General features: G+C 50.6%; 1 protein-coding gene across 1 annotated transcript; it reads left to right on the top strand.

The window, feature by feature from the left end:
* The first annotated feature begins 553 nt into the window (after nt 1-553).
* On the top strand, nt 554-27,622 carry kat5 (lysine acetyltransferase 5). Its single transcript, XM_033016193.1, has 13 exons — nt 554-566; nt 1,517-1,653; nt 2,558-2,623; nt 5,555-5,659; nt 11,631-11,726; nt 14,213-14,290; nt 15,648-15,896; nt 19,205-19,294; nt 20,194-20,334; nt 22,714-22,807; nt 25,057-25,216; nt 25,868-25,949; nt 26,935-27,622. Exons 1-13 carry the CDS (start codon nt 554-556, stop codon nt 27,067-27,069), a joined length of 1,446 nt encoding a protein of 481 aa, XP_032872084.1. The 3' UTR covers nt 27,070-27,622.
* Nucleotides 27,623-27,648: the final 26 nt, after the last annotated feature.

Below are 27,648 nucleotides of genomic sequence, written 5' to 3'. Positions count from 1 at the left end.
AAGTCACTTTTATTTCTATAGCACATTAAAAAAAACAACTCTCGTTGGCCAAAGTGCTTTACATTGGTGGAGGTACTAATGTTATACAACAGTGGTTCATAGATTAGATACAAACATCACTACATACATGTAGCCCTCGCTCAGATGACGTCAAGAAAGGCTTGGGAGTAGAGATGAGTTTTATGTCTCGACTGAAAGGAGTCGATGGAGGGGGCTGTTCGTTCTGATGGGAAGGGGGATGCTGTTCCACAGTCTAGGGGCTGCAACCGCAAAGGCGCGGTCGATCGCCCCTGAGCTTATGCCTAGACCGCGGGATGTTCAGTAACCCCGATCTGAGGGACCTGGAGGTGGTGTGGTCGGTAAGCAGACCTTTGATGAAGGTGGAGGCTTTGTAGGATCTTGAAATTTATTCGGAGGTTCTGAGCCGATGCTGCTATTGTTGCCAGCTCGGTGGAGGGAGGGGGGGGGGTTGCGGGGATGTTGAGGGGGGGGTGCCCTGTCTGTGTCAACCTGGAGGGGTTGGGAGGTGGGACGGGCGGGCTGATGTGTGACCATGTGTGACCCATGTGGGACGACAGATGGCACAATGGGCTAAGTGTTCGGCTGGCAACCGGAAGGTAGCCGGTTCGAATCCCGCTTGGAGTGCATACTGTCGTTGTGTCCTTGGGCAAGACACTTCACCCACCTTTGCCTGTGTGTGAATGTGTGTGAATGTGTGTGAGTGATTGGCGGTGGTCGGAGGGGCCGTGGACGCAGATTGGCAGCCACGCTTCCGTCAGTCTGCCCCAGGGCAGCTGTGGCTACAGAAGTAGCTTACCACCACCGAGTGTGACTGAGGAGTGAATGAATAATGCGATGTAAAGCGCCTTGAGTATTAGAAAGGCGCTATATAAATCCCATCCATTATTATTATTATTATTATTGCACGGGCGTGTCTCAGATTCAGATTCAGATTCAACTTTAATTGTCATTGTCAGTGTACAGTACAGAGACAACGAAATGCAGTTAGCATCTCCCTGGAAGAGCGACATAGAATATGATTTCAATAAATAAATTATTTACATGTATACAGTCATAGTGTTTTTCCTGTGGGAGGAGTGTCCGGGGGGGTGGGGGGTGATTGGCAGTCACCGGGGTACTTTGTTGAGTAGAGTGACAGCCGCCGGGAAGAAGCTGTTCCTGGACCTGCTGGTCCGGCAACGGAGAGACCTGTGGCGCCTCCCGGATGGTAGGAGGGTAAACAGTCCATGGTTGGGGTGAGAGCAGTCCTTGGCGATGCTGAGCGCCCTCCGCAGACAACGCTTGCTTTGGACAGACTCAATGGAGGGGAGTGAGGCGTTGGGCAGTTTTCACCACCCTCTGCAGTGATTTCCGGTCGTTGCCATACCATACTGTGATACAGTTGGTCAGGATGCTCTCGATGGTTTTGCAGCGGTAGAAGTTCACTAGGATCTGAGGAGACAGATTCTTGAGTCTCGAGTCTTGAGTTTCGTTCCGCTTCTCTCTCTCTCTCCAGTCAACAAGCGCCTGGACGAATGGGTCACTCCCGAGCGGCTGGACCTGAAGAAAATCCAGTTCCCTAAGAAGGAAGCCAAGACTCCCACCAAGAACGGGCTGCCGGGCTCCAGGCCAAACTCCCCCGAGAGGGAACTGGTAAAGAATCCCCTTGTTCTCTGTTGTACTCGCCCCTTCGCCCACCCTTCCCCACCAGCCGGGTAGACAGAGGTGGGGGGGGGGGGGGGGGGGAAGGAGCGGTCACGAGATGAAGCTTTGACAATAGACAATAGGTGCAGGAGTAGGCCATTCGGCCCTTCGAGCCAGCAAAGCCATGCACTGTGATCACGGCTGATCATCCCCAATCAGTACCCCGTTCCTGCCTTCTCCCCATATCCCCGCTATCTTTAAGAGCCCTATCTAGCTCTCTTTTGAAAGCATCCAGAGAACCGGCCTCCACCGCCCTCTGAGGCAGAGAACTCCACAGACTCACAACTCTCAGTGAGAAATAGTGTTTCCTCGTCTCCGTTCTAGATGGCCGACCCCTTATTCTTAAACTGTGTGTGTGTGTGTGGCCCCTGGTTCTGGACTCCCCCAACATCGGGAACATGTTTCCTGCCTCTAGTGTGTCCAAACCCTTAACACTCCTTGGGCAACGGGTAGATATGGGGTGAGGTTTCCTCCATACCGTCCCATCACCGGTGGTCAGTCACAGTGAAGCATCACAGACAGTTCCCTACACCACAGACTCACAACTCTCAGTGGGGAAAAAGTGTTTCCTCGTCTCCGTTCTAGATGGCTTACCCCTTATTCTTAAACATGTTGGTCGGCGTGGGCAAGTTGGGCTGAAGGGCCTGTTTCCACAAGAGAGAGAGAGAGAGAGAGAGAGAGAGGAGATGAGAGAGATGAGAGAGAGAGAGAGAGAGAGAGGAGAGAGAGAGAGAGAGAGGGTGGCAGGAGGAGGAAGTTGAGTGAGTGTTGACAAACCCCCAGCCCACTTGGGCCGCCATGTGTGCGAAGTTGGGCCAAGTACGCAAGTAACCTGATCTCTCTTCCTCCTCAGAAGAAGACACTCGATCTCTCTCTACACTCCTCGGCAGCAGGGATTGGGAAGACCATTCCAACACCGGTTGGTACAGCGTGTTTCTTCATAATATTCCCACCAGGCCCTGTGCCCTTGGTGATGGTAGTGTAGTAACTACCGATCCATGCGGTCCTCATGTTAACCTGCTGCTTCCCTGACCACTCCCTAGTCCATTTACTGCTGGAGAAACTCAGCGGGTGAGGCAGCATCTATGGAGAGAAGGAATTGGCGACGTTTCGGGTCGAGACCCGGAAGGGTCTCGACCCGAAACGTCGCCAATTCCTTCTCTCCATAGATGAAGAAGGGTCTCGACCCGAAACGTCGCCCATTCCTTCTCTCCATAGATGAAGAAGGGTCTCGACCCGAAACGTCGCCAATTCCTTCGCTCCACAGATGCTGCCTCACCCGCTGAGTTTCTCCAGCATTTTTGTCCACCTTCGATTTTTTTCCAGCATCTGCAATTCCTTCTTAAACATTCAGGGTGACTCTGCATGGTTTAGTTTAGAGACACCGCGCGGAAACAGGCCCTTCGGCCCACCGAGTCCGCGCCCACGCCGACCTGCGATCCCCGCACACGTGGAATTTAGAAGGATGAGAGGGAATCTTGTTGAAACATATAAGATTATTAAGGGATCGGACAGACTGGAGGATCTGTTCCCAACATTTTTCGGCCCGTTTAACCCAGCCCGCTTTAATAGCCCATAACAATGTTATTTAACTTATTCAGGAAAGGGGCACTGATTGTGGATGATCAGCCATGATCACATTGAATGGCGGTGCTGGCTCGAAGGGCCGAATGGCCTCTACTCCTGCACCTATTGTCTATAACTAATGATGAACAGATATCGGTATACCAGAACCAAACACATGCAGTCCATGAGAAAAATATATGTACAAATCCAGATTCAACACATTTACCCCAGGTTGAGAACCCTCGCGCTAGAGGCAGGAAACATGTTCCCGATGTTGGGGGAGTCCAGGACCAGGGGCCACAGTTTAAGAATTAAGTACAAGATACTGAGTTGGATGATCAGCCATGATCATATTGAATGGCGGTGCAGGCTCGAAGGGCCGAATGGCCTACTCGTGCACCTATTGTCTATGTTTCTATGTTTCTAATTAGGGGTCGACCATTTAGAACGGAGATGAGGAAAAACCTTTTCACACAGAGAGTTGTGAATCTGTGGAATCTTCTGCCTCAGAGGGCGGTGGAGGCCAATTCTCTGGATGCTTTCAAGGGAGAGTTAGATGAAGGGGATGTGGCGAGTCTGTGCGGAGTTTGCACGTTCTCCCCGTGACCTGCGTGGGTTTTCTCCGGGTGCTCCGGTTTCCTCCCACACTGCAAAGACGTGCAGGTTTGTAGGTTATTTGGCTTGGTGTAAATGTAAATTGTCCCTAGTGTGTGTGTGTGTGTGTGTGTAGGGTAGTGTTAATGTGCGGGGATCGCTGGTCGGCGCAGTCTGTTTCCGCGCTGTATCTCTAAACTAATTTAAACTAAACACACAAACCTTGCATCTAGTCTTGTTGCCAATTGTTGTGCAGAAGCCCATCACGCCCAGGGGCGAGAGGCCGTTGGTGACGCAGTCTATCTGCAACGTTCCCAATGTGAGTCTCACACAAAGGCCAGCAAATGCAATGCACTTCTCTTGGAGAACCAATGTTTAAGAAAGAACTGCAGATGCTGGAAAAATCGAAGGTAGACAAGAAGGGTCTCGACCCGAAACGTCGCCTATTCCTTCGCTCCATAGATGCTGCCTCACCCGCTGAGTTTCTCCAGCATTTTTGTCTTATCTTAGAGAACCAAGTTCTCTTCGTTGAACAATGGAAGAACCGATCAGGGGAACGTTCCTTTTTGTTCCTGACTGTGACTTCAGTTTAGCGATACAGCCTGTAAGCAGGCCCTTCGGCCCGCCGAGCCCGTGCCATCCAGCGATCCCCGCACACTAACACTATCCTACACACACTGGGGACAATTTTGCATTCGTACCAGGCCAATCAACCTACAAACTTGCGCACCTAACCCTAACCCCACTCAGGTTGTGGAGATTAGGGCAGGATTTCGAAAGCTCCTGTTAGACTGGTCAAGTATCGAGGAGAGGAGGGGGTTCCAGGGTCAACAGGCACAGAAACATGCCCTTCGGCCCAACTCTCTCATGCCGTCCAATATACCCCATTCTAAACCAGTCTCATTCAATAGACGCAGGAGTAGGCCATTCGGCCCTTTGAGCCAGCACCGCCATTCAATGTGATCATGGCTGATCATCCCCAATCAGTACCCCGTTCCTGCCTTCTCCCCATATCCCCTGACTCCGCTATTTTTAACAGCCCTATCTAGCTCTCTCTTGAAAGCATCCAGAGAACCGGCCTCCACCGCCCTCTGAGGCAGAGAATTCCACAGATGAGGGGTGACCTTATAGAGGTGTATAAAATCACGAGAGGAATAGATCGGGTAGATACACAGAGCCTCTTGCCCAGAGTCGGGGAATCGGGGACCAGAGGACATGGGTTTAAGGTGAAGGGGGAAAAGATTTAATAGGAATCTGAGGGGCAACTTTTCCACACAGTATTCCACACAACTTTTCCACACACACTGTATTCTAGCCCTCTCGAAATATTCAATAGTCAATTTTATTTGTCACATACACCAGAAGGTGCAGTGAAATGAATTTGCCAGCAGCGATACACTTCAAAAAGGTGGTGGGTGTATGGAACGAGCTGGTAGTTGAAGGTGGGACTAGCCCAACGTTTAAGAAATAGTTAGACAGGTACATGGATAGGACAGGTTTGGAGGGATATGGACCAAGCGCAGGCAGGTGGGACTAGTGTAGCTGGGACATGTTGCCCGGTTTGGGCTGAGGGGCCTGTTTCCACGCTGTATCACTCTGTGACTCTGTAGCAGGGACGAGCTGGGCAATCGGTTCCACTACCGGCATTACCTCTTCTGTCTCTTTCTCCCTCCGCGGTGTTGTGGACCAGGGCTTGCCCTACTTAGCAGCAAGTGCTAGTTTGCAAAGGGTCCCAGTCGCCAAGCTACCTGACAGGACCAACAGCATCGAAAACGTCACCAAAAACTTGTTATCCGTGAGTTTCATTTATATTGTTTGACCTGTTGGTTTGAGTGCTTTTCTAAAAAAAAAAAGTGGTATTATTAAAGAATAAGGCTCCCCCCCCCCCCCCTCATCCTTCTAAACTCCAGCGAGTACAGGCCCAGTTCTCGTAAACATAGAAACATAGAAATTAGGTGCAGGAGTAGACCATTCGGCCCTTCGAGCCTGCACCGCCATTCAATATGATCATGGCTGATCATCCAACTCAGTATCCCGTACCTGCCTTCTCTCCATACCCCTGATCCCCTTAGCCACAAGGGCCACATCTAACTCCCCTCTTAAATATAGCCAATGAACTGTGGCCTCGAACTACCCTCTGTGGCAGGAGAGTTCCAGAGATTCACCACTCTCTGTGTGAAAAAAGTTCTTCTCATCTCGGTTTTAAAGGATTTCCCCCTTATCCTTAAGCTGTGACCCCTTGTCCTGGACTTCCCCAACATCGGGAGCAATCTTCCTGCATCTAGCCTGTCCAACCCCTTAAGAATTTTGTAAGTTTCTATAAGATCCCCCCTCAATCTCCTAAATTCTAGAGAGTATAAACCAAGTCTATCCAGTCTTTCTTCATAAGACAGTCCTGACATCTCAGGAATCAGTCTGGTGAACCTTCTCTGCACTCCCTCTAGGGCAATAATGTCCTTCCTCCTCTGGACCCTCTCCAGAGCCGGCACATCCTTCCTCAGATATGGTGCGCAATACCAAAGATCCAATATAGACCACTCCTGCTAAATGCAATGGGCTGATGTGTAGTACGCAACGGAGCGTAACGTGGGCCTTTTTTTCATCCATTTCAGTAACCCGACCCGCAGTGTAATCAACGTTGCGGGGGAACAGTTTGTGTTAATAAATTTAAATTCTGAAAATGAGGAGAAGATTTTCACCAAGTAACTTTTATTTTTACGAGGATGTTTCCGTAACCGGCTTCCGTCTCCGCGCTAGTATCCCACGGGATCTTTGGTGCGGAGACGGGAGACGGTTACGGAAATGGGGCCGAAAATTACCCGTGAATCTGCCCGTGACTGTCTTTTTCGTCAAGTGGACTCGCTATAGGATCTTTGCCCAATACTGCTCACAATACTCCAAATGCGGCCTGACCAGCGCCTTATGGAGCCTAAGCATCCTTATTTTCGGTATTCTAGCCCTCTCGAAATAGTCAATAGTCAATTTTATTCGTCACATGCACCAGAAGGTGCAGTGAAATGAATTTGCCAGCAGCGATGCACTTCAAAAAAGAACACACAATACACAATAACATTTAACGCAAACATCCACCAAAGCATTCTTCACTGTGGTGGACGGCACAAAGCTCAGCCAGTCCTCCTCCTTGTTCACCCGTGGTCGGGGCCATAGAGTTTGCCTTCCTTACTGCCGATTCGACTTGTAGATTTGGGGAATCCTGCACCAGCGCTTTCCCAAGTCCCATTGCACCTCCGATTCCTGGATTCTCTCCCCATTTAGAAAATAGTCTACGCCTTTATTCCTGCTACCAAAATGCAAGACTCCACACTTAGCTACACTAGTCTCTAGTATGCCACTACAATGCCCTCTAGTCTTTGAGTTTTTCTCTTTTGGAAAAAAGTCTGACTGTCTCCCCTCTCTGTGCCCCTCATCATTTAATTGCCTGGTTCCCAAGGAGACTGGAATACTCTAACTAATCCCATCCCCGCGTTGTTCAGTCGACCTAAATAAATAGACAATAGACAATAGGTGCAGGAGTAGCCCATTCGGCCCTTCAAGCCATTCAATGTGACCCCGTTCCTGCCTTCTCCCCATATCCCCTGACTCCGCTATCTTTAAGAGCCCTATCTAGCTCTCTCTCTCTCTTGAAAGCATCCAGAGAACCTGCCTTCACTGCCATCTGAGGCAGGGAATTCCACAGACTCACCACTCTCTGTGAGAAAAAGTGTTTCCTCGTCTCCGTTCTATATGGCTTACTCATTATTCTTAAACTGTGTGTGTGTGTGGCCCCTGGTTCTGGACTCCCCCAACGTCGAGAACATGTTTCCTGCCTCTAGCGTGTCCAAACCCTTAACAATCTTATATGTTTCAATGAGGTCCCCTCTCATTCTTCTAAACTCCACAGAGTGTACAAGCCCAGCCGCTCCATTCTCTCAGCATATGACAGTCCCGCCATCCCGGGAATTAACCTTGTAAACCTACGCTGGGCTCCCTCAATAGCAAGAATGTCCTTCCTCAAATTAGTGGATTGACACAAAAATATACATAAATTTAATAATGCTACGTACTACACAGATATATATATATATCTTTTTTAATTTTTTTAATTTATTTTTTAATTTTTTATTAGAAGTACAATAAGTTCCAGTAATACACACCACATATATCTTATTACATTTGTTGTACCCCTTCATCTTTTGAGCGTTAAGAAAGATAGAAATAAAAGAGGTAAGGAAAGTGAGAAAGAGTTGTGATGGTGTTGGGAAAAGAGAGCCCATTAGAAAGAGAGTTAGAGAAGAAAGTTTAGAAAAGAGAGAAAGAAAAAGAAAGAATAGCTCTATTATAAAAAAAACTCCGCAAAAAGGGATATACCAACCATATTTTACACCCGTTACCAGATCCTGGCACCATTTATTTTTTAAATTACTATTGCACCTTATAATAATAATAATAATAATAAACTTTATTTATGGGCGCCTTTCAAGAGTCTCAAGGACACCTTACAAAAATTGAGCATGTAGAGGAAAAACATGTAAGGGGAATGAAATAAATAGTAGAGACATGACTAGTACACAAAGTAAAGACAGAATTCAATACAAAACACAGTATGAGGCAATTAATGCACAGATGAAAAGGGAGGGGGACGTGGGGCTAAGGATAGGCAGAGGTGAAGAGATGGGTCTTGAGGCGGGACTGGAAGATGGTGAGGGACACGGAATTGCGGATCAGTTGGGGGAGGGAGTTCCAGAGCCTGGGAGCTGCCCTGGAGAAGGCTCTGTCCCCAAAACTGCGGAGGTTGGAATTGTGGATGGAGAGGAGACCGGCTGATGTGGATCTGAGGGACCGTGAGGGTCGGTAGGGGGAGAGGAGGTCAGTGAGATATGGGGGGTTATGCTTGTTGTAAGTCCATAAATGCAGACCACGTCTTTTTGGAAGTGGTCTGCTTTTGCCTGCGAGGAGGAGTCTCATATATAATTTAAATGAAATAGCACTAATTATATTTTATTTCTCCCAGCGATTAAATATTGCAATTGGCATTATTAAATGACCACAATTAATTCATATTATCTTTTTTCAGTTTTGTCTGAGCTGGAGTTGTTTGGAGTTCATTCCGCAGTTTAACTCCATGTCATGAGCTCCCATTTAGTTTAGAGATACAGCGCGGAAACTTGCCCTTGGGCCCACCGGGTCCGCGCCGACCAGCGATCCCCCCCCCCCCCCCCCGTACACTAGCACTACCCGACACACACTAGGGACAATTTATTTTACATTTTCCAAGCCGATATACCTACACAATTATACAATTTATTCATTGTCATTTGAAGTGAGGTTCAAACGGAATTTGGTTTCTGCAGCCGTACAACGAGAAAAGAACCATGACACACACAACATAGAAACATAGAAACATAGACAATAGGTGCAGGAGTAGAGGCCATTCGGCCCTTCGAGCCTGCACCGCCATTCAATATGATCATGGCTGATCATCCAACTCAGTATCCCATACCTGCCTTCTCTCCATACCCCCTGATCCCTTTAGCCACAAGGGCCACATCTAACTCCCTCTTAAATATAGCCAATGAACTGTGGCCTCAACTACCTTCTGTGGCAAAGAATTCCAGAGATTCACCACTCTCTGTGTAAAAAATGTTTTCCTCATCTCGGTCCTAAAAGATTTCCCCCTTATCCTTAAACTGTGTGACCCCTTGTTCTGGACTTCCCCAACATCGGGAACAATCTTCCTGCATCTAGCCTGTCCAACCCCTTAAGAATTTTGGGTTCAAAAGGGAACTGCAGATGCTGGAATATCGAAGGTACACAAAATTGCTAATTGGAGGAACAGCACCTCATATTCCGTCTGGGGACCTTGCGTCCGTATGGCATTAACATTGAATTCTCCCAATTTTGCTAGCCCTTGCTGTCTCCTCCCCTTCCTTAACCCTCTAGCTGTCTCCTCCCACCCTCCCATCCGCCCGCCCTCGGGCTCCTCCTCCTCCTCCCCTTTTCCTTCTTTCTCCCCCCCCCACCCCCCATCAGTCTGAAGAAGGGTTTCGGCCCGAAACGTTGCCTATTTCCTTCGCTCCATAGATGCTGCTGCACCCGCTGAGTTTCCCCAGCAATTTTGTGTACCTCCCTTAAGAATTTGTAAGTTTCTATAAGATCCCCCCTTAATCTTCTGAATTCTAGCAAGTACAAGCCGAGTCTATCCAGTCTTTCTTCATATGGAAGTCCTGACATCCCAGGAATCAGTCTGGTGAACCTTCTCTGTACTCCCTCTACGGCAAGAATGTCTTTCCTCAGATTAGGAGACCAAAACTGTACGCAATACTCCAGGTGTGGTCTCACCAAGACCCTGTACAACTGCAGTAGAACCTCCCTGCTCCTATACTCAAATCCTTTTGCTATGAAGCCAAACCAACACAACAACCAACACAATCTACACAAACATCCATCACAGTGAATCTCCTCCTCACTGTGATGGAAGGCAAAGTCTTGTCTGAAGGGCTTTGGAGTGTGGGAGGATTGTTGCCTTTGAGGGAGTGCAGCGTAGTTTCACCAGGTTAATTCCCGGGATGGCGGGACTGTCGTATGATGAAAGAATGGGTCGACTGGGCTGGTATACTCTGGAATTTCGAAGGATGAGAGGGAATCTTATCGAAACGTATAAAATTATTAAAGGGCCTGTCCCACTTGGCTGTCTTTCGCGCGCCATTTACGCGACCTGCTAGCGTGTGGGTAGCGGGGGCCAAGTGGGACACGCTAGAGGCAGGATACATGTTCCCGATGTTGGGGGAGTCCACAACCAGGGGCCACACATAGTTTAAGACTAGTGGGTAGGCCATTTAGAACTGAGATGAGGAAACTCGATTTGTTACTAACACCTATGAGAGAGAAGCGAGTGTCACCAAACTTCTGAATTCTCTGGGGTGGAAGGAACCCTCTCCAAGACAGACGTGAAGCTCACCGTTTGACCTTAATGTTTTTACAAAATGTTAAATGGTCAGCTCGACATAGATTACAAGACCTACACCAAACCCAAACCAATTAGGAGCAGACGAGGGAATTCGATCCAATTTGTGATCCCAGCTACAAAGACAGATGTGTACAGCAATTCGTTCTTCCCCCGCACAATTAAAGCATGGAATAATCTCCACCCAACTATAGTTACCCAACCAGATGCAACTAAACATTTAAAGTAGCTCTTTCTTCCCAATAACCCTTTCTGGCTTAAGTCCTCCCTTCACCCCCTCCACAGTTTAAATTCCATTTGGAATATTTTGGAGGACCAAGAAACACTTTCATAGGACAGTGTTAGTGTGCGGGGATCGCTGGTCGGCGTGGGCAGGACAGGGCCTGTTTCCGTGCTGTATTTCTAAACTAAAAACTAAACTTACGAGGATGTTGCTCGGACTCGAGGGGCCTGAGCTACAGAGCGATGACCCGCTACAAGACAATACATATTTATTCGTCACATGCGGCAACTAAGGCACAGTGAAATGAATTTGCCACGCAGGGATAGGATTGAGAAAAAGAACACACAATACACTTCTTCTTTCGTTTGGCGTGCACAGCCTAAAGTTGTTGGACAACTTGTACTATTTGATCTTCCGTTTGCGCACGTCGAGTTGATTGCATTAGTCGGACCAGGTGAAGGTTGCAATCTTCCACCCCCGCACGATACACAATAGAATCCAACACGAACACCGTGCCGTGTTCTCCCCGCTCCTAACACGAAGGGGCAATTGACAGAAGGCTTCTTTGGTCTCTTGCAGAAGAGGAAGTTGGAAGCAGTCTCCCTTGCTACGCAGTGCTCTCCAGTAACTCCGGCGGCGGCAGCTCCAGAGATCCCAACGCCCGTCTACGCACAGGTGAGACTCAGCGCATGTACTGGGATTCGGCGGCGGGGGGAGCGATGGAGTGGGAGTGGGGCGGCAGGAACGTCCACATTGACAATGGCAAATTGGCCTTCATAGCGAGAGGAAATGGATGAAAAAAAGGCCCACGTTCCCACTCCGCTATAGGATCTTTGACTGTAACTGTGTCTCGACTGACAGCTAGTGTCTGGAAGCATTAGTAATAAATGGTGAGTATACCCGGACTGGAGTATAGATCCGAGTGGTGTGTGTTAGTGTTGGTGAACATATTGGAAGAGAAGGTCTACAGGAACCTAGACCTGAAAGTAAAAGGTGGACAAAAATGCTGGAGAAACTCAGCAGGTGAGGCAGCATCTATGGAGCGAAGGAATAGGTGACGTTTCGGGTCGAGACCCGGAAGGGTCTCGCCCCGAAACGTCGCCAATTCCTTCTCTCCATAGATGGAAAAGGGTCTCGACCCGAAACGTCACCTATTCCTTCGCTCCATAGATGGAAAAGGGTCTCGACCCGAAACGTCGCCAATTCCTTCTCTCCATAGATGGAAAAGGGTCTCGACCCGAAACGTCACCTATTCCTTCGCTCCATAGATGGAAAAGGGTCTCGACCCGAAACGTCGCCAATTCCTTCTCTCCATAGATGGAAAAGGGTCTCGACCCGAAACGTCACCTCTTCCTTCGCTCCACAGATGCTGCCTCACCCGCTGAGTTTCTCCAGCATTTTTGTCTACCTTCGATTTTTCCAGCATCTGCAGTTCCTTCGTAAACCTTTAGACCTGAACGCAAGCATGCAGGTACAGCAGGCAGTGAAGAAAGCAAATGGCATGTTGCCCTTCATAGCGAGTGGATTTGAGTATAGATGGGACGACAGATGGCACAATGGGCTAAGTGTTCGGCTGGCAACCGGAAGGTAGCCGGTTCGTATCCCGCTTGGAGTGCATACTGTCGTTGTGTCCTTGGGCAAGACACTTCACCCACCTTTGCCTGTGTGTGAATGCGTGTGAGTGATTGGTGGTGGTCGGAGGGGCCGTAGGCGCAGATTGGCAGCCACGCTTCCGTCAGTCTGCCCCAGGGCAGCTGTGGCTACAGAAGTAGCTTACCACCACCGAGTGTGACTGAGGAGTGAATGAATAATGCGGTGTAAAGCGCCTTGAGTATTAGAAAGGCGCTATATAAATCCCATCCATTATTATTATTATAGGAGCAAGGAGGCTCTACTGCAGTTGTACTGGTTGCCAGGGTGAGACCGCACCTGGAGTATTGTGTGCAGTTTTGTTCTCCTAATTACGAGGAAGGCCATTCTTGCTATTGAGGGAGAGCAGCGTAGGTTCACCAGGTTAATTCCCGGGATGTCCGTGCCAACCAGCGATCACCCCCCCGCTCTATACCATCAAATTCGGGACAATTCACAATTTTTACCGAAGCCAATTAACCTACAAACCTGTACGTCTGTGGAGTGCGGGAGGAAACCGGAGCACCCGGAGAAAACCCACGCAGGTCAGGTACAAGGCCCGTAGACACAGCAGGCCCGATGGGCCGAATGGCCCAATTCCGTCCGATGACTGAGGAACCGATGTTTGAGCGCTTTCTGAAGGGCCTGTCGCACTTGTCGATTGCCGACGTCATATCAGTGTCTCCAAAAGATTTTGAACATTTCAAAAACCCAGCAGCGACAAAAACAAATGTCGCGACACTTGGGAAAAAAACACCGCTCGCCAATGCCGCGTCACGGAGCAAATTTTCCCGTGACCTGATACGTCAGTCGATGACGCCGGCGGCAGTCGCCGAAAAAAATTGCCAAGTGTGACAGGCCCTTAAGGGTGGAACTGAAAGGAGGTGGGTGACATTTGACATGAGGGGGGATCTTATAGAAACGTACAAATGTTCCAGATGCAGGAAGTCCAGAACTAGGGGCCACACACAGTTTAAGGATAAGGGGGAAACCTTATCTAACCAGTTCAAACCAGCACCTGCAGTTCCCTCTTACCCAAGCCAATCAGCCTACGGACTAGCACGTCTTTACGGATAGACTCGGCTGGAATTTAGAAGATTGAGGGGGGATCTTATAGAAACTTACAAAATTCTTAAGGGGTTGGACAGGCTAGATGCAGGAAGATTGTTCCCGATGTTGGGGAAGTCCAGAACTAGGGGTCACACAGTTTAAGGATAAGAGGGAAATCTTTTATGACCGAGATGAGAAAAACATTTTTTTCACACACAGAGTGGATGAATCTGTGGAATTCTCTGCCACAGAAGGTAGTTGAGGCCACACAGTTCATTGGACTATATTTAAGAGGGAGTTAGATGTGGCCCTTGTGGCTAAGGGATCAGGGGGTATGGAGAGAAGGCAGGTACAGGATACTGAGTTGGATGATCAGCCATGATCATATTGAATGGCGAATGGTGCAGGCTCGAAGGGCCGAATGGCCTCTACTCCTGCACCTATTGTCTATGTTTCTATGAGGTTGTTCCTTTTTGATCCAGCAGAATGGTTCGGCACGTCGGTCGATGCCACAGGTGGCTGGGCGGAAGAGGAAGGCAAACTGCTTGGGGACCGATGAGGTGAGTTATCAGTTGTACAGGGCCCTCCCTGGTGAGAGACCGCACCTGAAGTATGGTGTGCAATTATGGTCTCCTCATTTGAGGAAGGACATCCTTGCTGTTGAGGGAGTGCAGCGTAGGTTCACCTGGTTAATTCCCATGATGGTGGGACTGACATGCAGTATGGTGAAAGAATGGGTCGACTGGGCTTGTATTCGCTGGAATTTAGATGAGAGGAGATCTTATAGAAACATATAAAATCATTAAGGAATTGGACAGGCTAGATGCAGGAAAAATGCATGATTTTATACATCTCTATAAGATCACCCCTCATCCATTTGGAGAATGGAGCGGCTGGGCTTGTACACTCTGGAGTTTAGAAGGATGAGAGGGCATCTTATTGAAACATATAAGATTGTTAGGGGTTTGGACACGCTAGAGGCTGGAAACATGTTCCCGATGTTGGGGGAGTCCAGAACCAGGGGCCACACACACACAGTTTAAGAATAAGGGGTCGGCCATTTAGGGCTGAGATGAGGAAACACTTTTTCGCATAGAGAGTGGTGAGTCTGTGGAATTCTCTGCCTCAGAGGGCGGTGGAGGCAGGTTCTCTGGATGCTTTCAAGAGAGAGAGAGAGCTAGATAGGGCTCTTAAAGATAGCGGAGTCAGGGGATATGGGGAGAAGGGGTCGGCCATTTAGGGCTGAGATGAGGAAAATCTTTTTCACCCAGAGTGTTGTGAATCTGTGGGATTCTCTGCCACAGAAGGCAGTGGAGGCCGATTCACTGGATGTTTTCAAGAGAGAGTTAGATTTAGCTCTTGGGGCTAACAGAATCAAGGGATATGGGGGAGAAGGCAGGAACGGGGTACTGATTGTGGATGGTACACAAAATTGCTGGGGAAACTCAGCGGGTGCAGCAGCATCTATGGAGCGAAGGAAATAGGCGACGTTTCGGCCCCGAAACGTCGCCTATTTCCTTCGCTCCATAGATGCTGCTGCACCCGCTGAGTTTCCCCAGCAATTTTGTGTACCTTCGATATTCCAGCATCTGCAGTTCCCTTTTGAATACTGATTGTGGATGATCAGCCATGATGATATTGAATGGCGGTGCTGGCTGGAGGGGCCGAATGGCCTCTACTCCTGCACGTTTTTTTTGTTTTAATCTTCTCTCCCCCCCGGGGCCCACGTTGAACGGCCCCTCTGTGATGTCACAGTGGTGGCGGAAGGCGATGAGTGACCTCAGTGAAAGCGAGCGTTCAACTGCCTCCCCGACCTCTCTAACTGCCTCGGCGTGGTCGAAGAGTCAGCGCGGTGGCCCTCCGCGGCCCGCTGGCCGCTCGCTCCTCACGCCCTGCCTCCCTGCCTCCCTCCCGCAGGACTCGCAGGACAGCTCCGACGGCATCCCCTCAGCCCCGCGCATGACGGGCAGCCTGGTGTCGGATCGCAGCCACGATGACATCGTCACCCGCATGAAGAACATCGAATGCATCGAGCTGGGCCGCCACCGACTGAAACCCTGGTACTTCTCGCCCTACCCACAGGAGCTGACCTCCCTGCCCGTCCTCTATCTCTGCGAGTTCTGCCTCAAGTACCTGAAGAGCCTGAAGTGTCTGCAGAGGCACCTGGTAAGTGGCGTGGAGGGCAGGGACTGTCCGAGTCGAGTTACTCTCTTCAGCGGTATGTTGTGGGCACAGAGGGCCAGGATGCTGTGCCCTGTTATCGGTGTGTGGGAAGGAACTGCAGATGCTGGTTTCAAACCCAAGATAACCATATATAACCATATAACAATTACAGCACGGAAACAGGCCATCTCAGATTCAGATTCAATTTTAATTGTCATTGTCAGTGTACAGTACAGAGACAACGAAATGCATCTCGGCCCTTCTAGTCCGTGCCGAACACTTATTCTCCCCTAGTCCCATCTACCTGCACTCATACCATAACCCTCCATTCCTTTCCCGTCCATATCCCTATCCAATCTATTTTTAAATGATAAAATCGAACCTGCCTCCACCACCTCATTCCACACAGCTACAACACTCTGAGTAAAGAAGTTCCCCCTCATGTTACCCCTCCCTTAATTCTCAAATCATGTCCTCTTGTTTGAATCTTCCCTACTCTCAGTGGGAAAAGCTTATCCACGTCAACTCTGTCTATCCCTCTCATCATTTTAAAGACCTCTATCAAGTCCCCCCTTAACCTTCTGCGCTCCAGAGAATAAAGACCTAACTTGTTCAACCTTTCTCTGTAACTTAGTTGCTGAAACCCAGGCAACATTCCAGTAAATCTCCTCTGTACTCTCTCTATTTTGTTGACATCCTTCCTATAATTAGGCGACCAGAATTGTACACCATACTCCAGAATCCAAGACGGACACAAAATGCCGGAGTAACTCAGCGGGACAGGCAGCTTCTCTGGAGAGAAGGAGGGGGTGACGTTTCTGGTCGGGTTGAGCCCCTTCTTCAGACCCTCTTATCAGCGATGGCTCCCTTTCTGTGGCCAGGTCCTTTTCTATACCCCTTGCTTCACAGCAGCAGAGACCCGGGTTCGATCCTGACCTCGGGTGTGTGTGTGTGGAGTTCGCACGTTCTTCCTTGTGACCACGTGGGTTTACTCCGGGTGCTCCGTTTCCTCCCACGTCCCAAAGCCGAGCGGGTTTGTAGGTTGATCGGCCCCTCTGTATATTGCCCCCCTGCCCGCAAGGAGTAGATGAGAAACATAGACAATAGGTGCAGGAGTAGAGGCCATTCGGCCCTTCGAGCCTGCACCGCCATTCAATATGATCATGGCTGATCATCCAACTCGGTATCCCATCCCTGCCTTCTCTCCATACCCCCTGATCCCTTTAGCCACTAACTCCCTCTTAAATATAGCCAATGGACTGTGGCCTCAACTACCTTCTGTGGCAGAGAGTTCCAGAGATTCACCGCTCTCTGTGTGTGTGAAAAATGTTTTTCTCAAAGAGAAAGAGGGATAACACTGAACGGGTGATCGAAGGTCGGCGTGGGCTGAATGGCCTGAGTCCACGCTGTATTTCTAAAGCCCCTGTCCCACCTAGGCGATTATTTTCGGCGCCACATGGTCGGCAGCTACAGAACGTCTGCTTGGATAACCGTTCCAGTTATAAGACGGCAATGAAGCCACACTTAGACTACTGTGATCAGTTTTGGCAACCCTGTTACAGGAAGGATGTCTGGTGGAAAACAAAGCGCTGGAGAAACTCAGGCAGCATCTCTGGTTGAAGAGTCCCGACCTAAAACATCGCCGCTCCATGTCCTCCACAGATGCTGCCTGACCCGCTGAGTTAGGCTGTCGTCTGTAAGGAATTTGTACGTTTTCTCCGAGATTTTCGGTTCAAGTTCAAGTAAATTTTCTCAAGTATCCCGAACATCCCCCCTCTCTCCATCCCTCTCCCACCCTAGTTATCGTATTAGTTTTACCGGCAACCTGTTGAGTTCCGCTGTCTGTAGAACTTGTTATCACCAAGCCCACAGCCAACAATTAACTATTGTTCTTTGACATTGTCCTAAGTACTGTCCGTATCTCTCCTTCCCCTCTCCCCTGAATCTCAGTCTGAAGAAGGGTCTCGGCCCGAAACGTCACCTATTCCTTTTCTTCAGGGATGCTGCCTGTCCCGCTGAGATTAGGTCAGTTTAGAGAAACTGCCATTTGGCCCACTGAGTCCACACCGACTAGCGATCCCCGTACACTTAGCACTATGCTACACACTAGAGTCAACTTACAATGTTTATAGAAGCCAATTGAGCTACAAACCTGCACGTCTTTGGAGTGTGTCCAGTCTTTGTGCAGACAACACCAGCAGTCAGGATCGAACACAAGTGTCTCCCTCGAGTGTGGGATAGATTCAAGATTCAAGTGAGCTTATTGTCATGTGTCCCTGTATAGGACAATGAAATTCTTGCTTTGCTTCAGCACACAGAACATAGTAGGCATTGACTACAGAACAGATCAGTGTGTCCATATACCATGATATAAATATATACACACATGAATAAATAAACTGGTAGTGCAAATAACAGAAAGTGGTTATTAATAATCAGAGTTTTGTCCGAGCCAGGTTTAATAGCCTGATGGCTGTGGGGAAGTAGCTATTCCTGAACCTGGTTGTTGCAGTCTTCAGGCTCCTGTACCTTCTACCTGAAGGTAGCGGGGAGATGAGTGTGTGGCCAGGATGGTGTGGGTCTTTGATGATACTGCCAGCCTTTTTGAGGCAGCGACTGCGATAAATCCCCTCGATGGAAGGAAGGTCAGAGCCGATGATGGACTGGGCAGTGTTTACTACTTTTTGTAGTCTTTTCCTCTCCAGGGAGCTCAAATTGCCGAGATGCAACCGGTCAGCATGCTCTCGACTGTGCACCTGTAGAAGTTAGAGAGAGTCTTCCTTGACAAACCGACTCTCCGTAATCTTCTCAGGAAGATTTCCTCCCACACTACAAAGACGTACAGGTTTGTAGGTTAATTGGCTTGGCATAAATACAAATTGTCCCTGGTGTGTGTGTGTAGGATAGTGTTAGTGTGCGGGGATCGATGGTCGGCACCGACCCGGCGGGCTGAAGGGCCTGTTTCTGCACTTACGTTCTTTCTCGAGATACAGCACGGAAACAGGCCCTTCAGCCCACCGGGTCCGCGCTGACCACGCTCACATAAGACTATCTTACACACACTAGGGACAATTTACACTTACACTAAGTAAAATTAACCTACAAACCTGCACGTCTTTGTGGAGTGTGGGAGGAAACCCGAAGATCTGGGAGAAAACCCACGCAGGTCACGGGGAGAAGGTGCAAACTCCGTACAGACAGCGCCCGTAGTCGGGATCGAACCCGGGTCCCCGGCGCTGCGAGCAGCTCCCAACAAAATCACTGAACGAAACTGGCGGCCGTTCACCGCGCACTCCCTTCTCTCCCATCAGACGAAGTGCAATCTACGACACCCGCCAGGGAACGAGATCTACAGGAAAGGAACCATCTCCTTCTTCGAAATCGATGGCAGGAAGAACAAGGTGAGGAGATAACGTTCAAAAAGCCACGTACAGGGACGGGGATCGGAAAGTTACGGAGGGACATGGGCCAAACGCCGGGCAGGTGGGACTAGTGCAGATGGGACATCTTGGTGGGCAAGGACAAGTTGGGCCGAAGGGACTGTTCCCACGCTGTATCTCTAAACTGAAGCGCGCAGATGGGACGTTGTAGATGGGACATGTTGGTCAGCGTGTTTCCGGGCTGTGGAATATAGTGGCCTGGGTAGAGTGGATGTGGAGAGGATGTTCCCACTAGTGGGAGAGTCTAGGACCAGAGGGCACAGCCTCAGAATTAAAGGACGCCCCTTTAGGAAGGAGGTGAGGAGAAATGTCTTTAGCCAGAGGGTGGCGAATCTGTGGCCACAGACGGCGCTGGAGGCCACAAGTCAGTGGATATTTTTTAAGGCAGAGATAGATAGATAGATTCTTGATTAGGACAGGCGTCAGGGGTTATGGGGAGAAGGCAGGAGAATGAGGTTGGGAGGGAGAGATAGATCAGCCGTGATTGAATGGTGGAGCAGACACGATGGGCCGAATGAGTTTAAGAATATGGGGTCGGCCATTTAGAACGGAGACGAGGAAACACTTTTTCTCACAGAGAGAGTGGTGAGTCTGTGGAATTCTCTGCCTCAGAGGGCGGTGGTGGCCGGTTCTCTGGATGCTTTCAAGAGAGAGCTAGATAGGGCTGTTAAAGATAGCGGAGTCAGGGGAGAAGGCAGGAACGGGGTACTGATTGGGGATGATCAGCCATGATCACATTGAATGGCGGTGCTGGCTCGAAGGGCCGAATGGCCTCTACTCCTGTATCTATTGTCTATTGAATGGCCTAATTCTGCACCAATCACTGCGCAACTCACTGCTTCTCTTCCAATTGGGTGCAGAACTACTCGCAGAACCTGTGCCTGTTGGCCAAGTGCTTCCTGGACCACAAGACCCTGTACTACGACACCGACCCCTTCCTCTTCTATGTGATGACCGAGTACGACTGCAAAGGCTTTCACATCGTCGGGTATTTCTCCAAGGTAGGTCGCACGCACCCCCCCCCCCCCCCCCCCCCCCCCCCCCCCCCCCCCCCCCCGCACGGGCAGGAGGAAGAGAACGACAAGAGGGGATCTCATACCTTCACAGCGAGAGCGTTTGAGTATTGTTTAGAGATACAGCGTGGAAACAGGCCCTTCGGCCCACCGGGTCTGTGCACACCAACACACGCACACGCACACGCACAGACACAGACACACACATGCACAGACACACACACGCACACAGACACACACACATGACACACACACACAGGCACACAGAGACACACACACACACGCACACACACACAGACACACGCACACAGACACACACACACACACAGACACACACACACACAGCCACACACACACAGAGACACACACACACACACACAGACACACACACAGACACACACACACACACACAGACACACACACACACACAGACACACACACACACAGACACACACACACAGCCACACACACACAGACACACGCACACACACACACACAGACACACACGCACACGCACACACACACAGGACAATTTTTTTTTACATCTACACCAAACCAATTAACCTACAAACCCGCACGTCTTTGGAGTGTTGGAGGAAACCGAAGGTCTCGGAGAAAACCCCACGCAGGTCACGGGGAGAACGTGCAAACTCCATACAGACAGCACCCGTAGTCGGGAACGAACCCGGGTCTCTGGCGCTGTGAGGCAGCAGCTCTACCCGCTGCACCACCATGACCACCCATTGGAGCAAGGAGGTCCTACTTCAGTTGTACAGGGCCCCGGTGAGACATCCTCTCCTCTCCACATCCGCTCTATCCAGCCCACTATATTCCACAGCCTGGAGTATTGTGTGCAGTTTTGGTCTCCTAATTTGAGGAAAGGACATTCTTGCTGTTGAGGGAGCGCAGCGTAGGTTCACCAGGTTAATTCCTGGGATGGCGGGACTGACACATGATGAAAGAATGGGTCGACTGGACTTGTATTTACTGGAATTTAGAAGGATGAGAGGGGATCTTATAGAAACATATAAAATTCTTAAGGGATTGGACAGGCTAGATGCAGGAATAATGTTCCCCGGGTTCGATCCTGAATATTTGTGTTGTCTCTACGGAGTTTGTACGTGCTTCCCGTGGCCTGCGTGGGTTTTCTCCGGGTGCTCCGGTTTTCTCCCAAAGACGTGCAGGTTTGTAGGTTTATTGACTCCAGTAAGATTGTTAAATAGTCCCTCGTGTGTAGGACAGTGCCAGTGTACAGGGTGAAACGGCGGGAACTCGATGGGCTGAAGGGCCTGCTCCCCCTCTGTGTCTCTAAGGTCTAATAGTCTAAATGATTGCAATGGTGACACTAAAGGTGGTACAGACACAAAATGCTGGAGTAACTCAGCGGGACAGGCAGCATCTGTGGAGAGAAACATGTTCCCAGTGTTGGGGGGAGTCCAGAACCAGGGGGCCACACACAGCTTAAGAATAAGGGGTAAGCCATTTAGAACAGAGGTGCGGAAACACTTTTTCTCACAGAGGGTTGTGAGTCTGTGGAATTCTCTGTCTCAGAGGGCGGTGGAGGCCCATTCTCCGACTACTTTTAAGAGAGAGCTAGATAGGGCTCTTAAAGATAGTGGAATCAGGGGATATGGGGAGAAGGCAGGAACGGGGTACTGATTGGGGATGATCAGCCATGTTCACATTGAATGGCGGTGCTGGCTCGAAGGGCCAAATGGCCTACTCCTGCACCTATTGTTTATTAATAATAATAATAATAATGGATGGGATTTATATAGCGCCTTTCTAATACTCAAGGCGCTTTACATCGCATTATTCATTCACTCCTCAGTCACACTCGGTGGTGGTAAGCTACTTCTGTAGCCACAGCTGCCCTGGGGCAGACTGACGGAAGCGTGGCTGCCAATCTGCGCCTACGGCCCCTCCGACCACCACCAATCACTCACACACATTCGCACACAGGCAAAGGTGGGTGAAGTGTCTTGCCCAAGGACACAACGACAGTATGCACTCCAAGCGGGATTAGAACCGGCTACCTTCCGGTTGCCAGCCGAACACTTAGTCGCCCATTGTGCCATCTGTCGTCCCGATATTTATTGAGAAGGAAACATAGAAAATAGGTGCAGGAGTAGGCCATTCGGCCCTTCGAGCCTGCACCGCCATTCAATATGATCATGGCTGATGGGCCATGGGTGACGTTTCGGATTGAGACCCTTCTTCAGACTGCCTGTCCCGCTGAGTTACTCCAGCTTTTTGTGTCCAACTTGGGTTTAAACCAGCGTCTGCAGTTGCTCCCAGCGTGTGGCTTCTGCCGGGCGTGTCGGGTTGCGGCCTGGCTTGACCAGGGTATTTCTCGCCTTTCCTCAGGAGAAGGAATCCACGGAAGACTACAACGTCGCCTGCATTCTGACCCTACCCCCGTACCAGAGGAGAGGCTACGGCAAGCTGCTGATTGAATTCAGTAAGTGACGGCATGTTCCGATTCCCCCCACCCTTCCACTCACCTCGCAGGTTGCATCTACGTTTGTATTTTAGGCTCTTAATGTCTTTTGGACTGTTACACCTCGACGAGACCAAACGTAGATCGCCTTTGCTCAGCCCGCTTGAATCATCCACACGTTCATCTCCTCCCGCCTAGATTACTGCAACTCCCTCTACACTGGCATCGGCCAATCTTCCCTGTCCCGCCTGCAGCTGGTCCAGAACGCCGCAGGGCAGCGAGGCTCCCGAAAAAGGGACCACATCACCCCGATCCTGGCCTCTCTCCCTCCACTGGCTCCCTGTGCGGTTCCATATAAACTTCAAGTCCCTCCTCCATGTCTACAAGGCCCTCAATGGGCTTGCCCCCTCCTACATTAAAAGCCTCCTCACCCACCACTCCACCTCCAGGTCCCTCAGATCGGCCAACTTGGGGCTGCTGAATATCCCGCGGTCTAGGCATAAGCTCAGGGGCGATCGATCGACCGTGCCTTTGTGGTTGCAGCCCCTAGACTGTGGAACAGCAGCATCCCCCTTCCCATCAGAACGAACAACCCCCTCCATCGACTCCTTTAAGTCAAGACTAAAGACTTATCTATACTCCCAAGCCTTTCCTGACGTCCTCTGAGTGAGGGCTACATGTATATATGTATGGAGTCTGTTTTGTTGTGCTATTCTTATAACAAATGTGAAGCACTTTGGCCAACGAGAGTTGTTTTTTAAATGTGCTATATATATAAATGTGAGTTGACTTGAACCAACCTGATCTCCCGTTTGCTAAACACTTTATAACTCCCCCTCCCGTTCCCACACAGACCTCAGTCTCCTCCATTGTCAGAGTGAGGCTAAACGCTAATTGGAGGAACACCACCTCATATTTCACTTGGGCAGCTTACAGCCCAGTGGCATGAATTTTGATTTCCCTCACTTCAAGTAGCCCCGGCATTCCCTCTCCCTCCATCCCTCCCCCACCCAAGTCGCACCAGCTTCTCGTTCACACCCAACACACGGCTACCGATGGCCTGCTTCCCTTTATCATAATTACTTTTTTGCATATCTTTCATTCTTCGGTCTTTATCTCTCTGCATTTCCTTATTCCAGGCCTTTCACTATTCTGTACGTCTCAATGAGCCCCCCCCCCCTCCCCCCTCATTCTTCTAAACTCCAGCGAGTACAGGCCCAGCACCGTCAAACGCTCATCGTACGTTCACCCACTCATTCCTGGGATCGTTCTCGTAAACCTCCTCTGGACCCTCTCTCTCCAGAGCAGGCACATCCTTCCGCAGATATGGGGCCCAAAACTGCTCACAATATTCCAAACGCGGCCTGACCAGCGCCTTGTAGAGCCTCAGCGTTACACCCCTGGTTTTGTATTCTAGCCCTCTTGAAATAAATGCTGATTTTGCGTTTGCCTTCCTCGCTGCCAATTCGACCTGCAGATTAACTGTTTGGGAATCCTGCACCAGCACTCCCAAGTCCCTTTGTACCTCCGATTAGAAACATAGAAAATAGGTGCAGGAGGAGGCCATTCGGCCCCTTCGAGCCAGCACCATTCGCCATTCATTGCGATCATGGCTGATCGTCCCCTATCAATAACCCGTGCCTGCATTCTCCCCATATCCCTTGACTCCACTAGCCCCTAGAGCTCTATCAAACTCTCTCTTAAATCCATCCAGTGACTTGGCCTCCACTGCCCTCTGTGGCAGGGAATTCCACAAATTCACACAACTCTCTGGGTGAAAAAGTTTTTTCTCACCTCAGTCTTAAATGGCCTCCCCTTTATTCTAAGACTGTGTGTGTGGCCCCTGGTTCTGGACTCGCCCAACATTGGGAACATTTTTCCTGCATCTAGCTTGTCCAGTCCTTTTATAAGTTTATATGTTTCAATAAGATCCCCCCCCCGCCCCTCATCCTTCTAAACTCCAGTGAATACAAGCCTAGTCTTTTCAATCTTTCCTCATATGACAGTCCCGCCATCCCAGGGATCAATCTCGTGAACCTACGCTGCACTGCCTCAATCACAAGGATGTCCTTCCTCAAATTAGGAGACCAAAACTGTACACAATACTCCAGCTAATCGATTAGCTTTGATTGAGTTTGCTTTCTTCACTCCTGGTTAAAGCACCTTCCCTCGCTCCGGCCCCATATGTGCTGCTCGTAACATTTGACCTTTCCCCGTGGGTCTCGTCCCCCCTCCCCACAACTAACCCGGGTCCCGCGCTGGTCTGGCAGGTTACGAGCTCTCGAAGGTGGAAGGGAAAACAGGGACGCCCGAGAAGCCTCTGTCGGACCTGGGTCTCCTCTCCTACCGCAGCTACTGGTCGCAGACCATCCTGGAGATACTGATGGAGCTGAAGTCGGAGAACGGGGAGAGGCCACAGATCACCATCAAGTGAGTGCGGAGGTGGCGAGGGGTGGGGCAGGGGGGGGGGGGGGGGGCGGGGGGGGGGGTAGAAAGGTCTCGGGCCTGGGAGTCGAGGCTCAGTTTTGCTCGCCTCTGCCCAGAATCCAGTCGCGACTGACTCCCTTCCGTCGCAAGGAATGTACGTGCAGGAAGGTAGGCACAAATAGCTGGAGTAACTCAGCGGGACAGGCAGCGTCTCTGGAGAGAGGGAACGGGCGACGCTTCAGGTCGAGACCCTTCTTCGGACTGGTTAGGGATAAGCGGCTGTACAGTTGCTGCCCCACGGCGCCAGAGACCCGGGTTTCAATGCTCGCCACGGGTGCTGTCTGTGTGGAGTTTGTACCCCGTGACCTGCGTGGGTTTCCTCCCACGCTCCAGGCTTGTAGGTTAATCGTCTTTTGGTAAAAATCATAAAATTGTCCCAAGTGTGTGTGTGTGTGTGTGTGGGATAGTCTTAGTGTATGGGGATCGCTGGTCGGCGCGGACTCGGGCCGAAGGGCCTTTTTCTCTGAACTAAACTGAAGCTGCCTGTACACAGTCACACAGTACACAGTCACACGTTCCATATCTCTCCTGTGTCACTGACTCTCTCTCTCTCTCTCTCTCCCCCCCCTCTCCTCTCCCTTCCCCTCCTCACAGTGAGATCAGTGAACTCACCAGCATCAAGAAAGAAGATGTCATCTCCACCTTGCAGTACCTGAACCTGATTAATTACTACAAGGTGGGTCCTGCTTGTGTCTGCGGAGGTGGCGGTGGAGAGGGGGGTCGGTGAGGGTGGAGCGTCGCGCTGTGGGAGGGAGGGGTGGTGATGGGGGAGCGCCCCGCTGTGGGAGGGAGGGGGGGTGGTGATGGGGGAGCGCCCCGCTGTGGGAGGGAGGGGGGGGGGTGGTGATGGGGGAGCGCCCTGCTGCAGGAGGGAGGGGGGGTGGTGATGGGGGAGCGCCCCGCTACGGGAGGGAGGCGGGGTGGTGATGGGGGAGCGCCCCGCTGCAGGAGGGAGGGGGGGTGGTGAGGGCTCGGGGGAGCTGACCCCCCCTCCGATGCGGGAGCTGATCGCCTCGACGCGGAGGGCCCAAACGCTGCCGGCTACGGGGGTCAAGATCGTCCCGTCACCGGAAGACTCGAGGTCCCCGACCGAGGAGAACTAAGGAAAGAGACTCGAACTTTATTTCGCCTTCCATCACAGTGAGGAATATGTAGGAGTGGTGGATGCTCACGTTCAAATGTGTTTTTGAGTGATCCGTTGCTTTTTAATTGTATGACTGTACCTGGCCAGTGAAATATCTCGTTTGTCGAAAAAAAATACTAGTGCGATTCTGATTCTGTTCAGTTTTGGTCGCCATGTTAAGAGGAAAGATGCCGTCAAGCTGGAAAAGGTGCAGGCAAGATTTACGAGGATGTAGCCAGCAGCTCTAACTGCTGCGCCCCCTTTCCGGGGTTACGTCCACGCCCGGATAGTGTTAGAGGGGGGTTTACGCACTGTCTAGGGGTGCCCTGGGGGATTTCTGGGACCGCGGGGGGTGGAATGTATCCATGACAAGGAATGTAACATCGTTGTTTTAAGAGCGTTACATCTAAGAATATTTGTTTGGTATTCTGGTGGCGGGTTGGTTTGGTATTATATTATTCCAATAATTGATTACATTTATTTTTGTTGGTTTTTAAAAAAAACCCCGCTCCATAACAGTCCTCTTGCCATCTCTCAGGGTCAGTACATCCTCACTCTGTCCGAGGACATCGTGGAAGGCCACGAGAAGGCCATGATGAAGAGGCATCTCCGCATCGACTCCAAGTGCCTGCACTTCACCCCCAAGGACTGGAGCAAGAGGGGCAAGTGGTAGCCGGACTGGACGGAGCCGACAGAGGGAGCGGGATCGCCCCTCTTTCCCCCCCCCAGCGGCGTGGGGGGGGGGGTCTAGAGGACTGGCCTCTCCCCGCAGTCTCGCCCGACCCGACGGGACGGCCCAGAGCGGCCGGCGCCGCTCCCCCACACCTACACCCGCCCCGGGCGCCAATGGCACAACCGGAATTGCCGCCGGTTGTGGGGGGGAAAAAGAGGTTCGGCGCACGGAAGGGGCCAAGCGGTTGGCCGTGCCGAGCGGGATCGGCGTTCCACCGGGACGGTGTCGGTGAGCAGGGGCCGGCGCATCTCGGGTGAAGGCGGAGGTGGATTCCCCTCACCACCCACTGTCACCACACGGACTCTGGGGGGCCCTGCCAGTGGACTGGTCTGTGATTATTCCCCCCCCCCCCCCCCAACTGTAAACCCTCCCCTGTGTCTGTGTTAGACTTGCAATGGCAGCAAGGGTTGTATAGGCTTTTTTTTTTAAATACAAAATATGAATCCGGGTTGTATAAAAAAGTAAATATTGATGTATCATGGTTTGGACTGGCTGCCCTGAGTTTTTTACTGAGACACC

The sequence above is a fragment of the Amblyraja radiata genome, unplaced genomic scaffold, assembly GCF_010909765.2.
Source record: "Amblyraja radiata isolate CabotCenter1 unplaced genomic scaffold, sAmbRad1.1.pri S157, whole genome shotgun sequence".
NCBI classification, from domain to species: Eukaryota; Metazoa; Chordata; class Chondrichthyes; order Rajiformes; family Rajidae; genus Amblyraja; species Amblyraja radiata.
This window is presented reverse-complemented; position numbering and strand designations above follow the sequence as displayed.

Coding starts and splice junctions, on each gene's coding strand:
- kat5 (XM_033016193.1), top strand. Junction 14,291..15,647: donor ACTGCTTGGGGACCGATGAG/GTGAGTTATCAG, acceptor TCCCTCCCGCAG/GACTCGCAGGACAGCTCCGA. Junction 15,897..19,204: donor AGTGTCTGCAGAGGCACCTG/GTAAGTGGCGTG, acceptor CTCTCCCATCAG/ACGAAGTGCAATCTACGACA.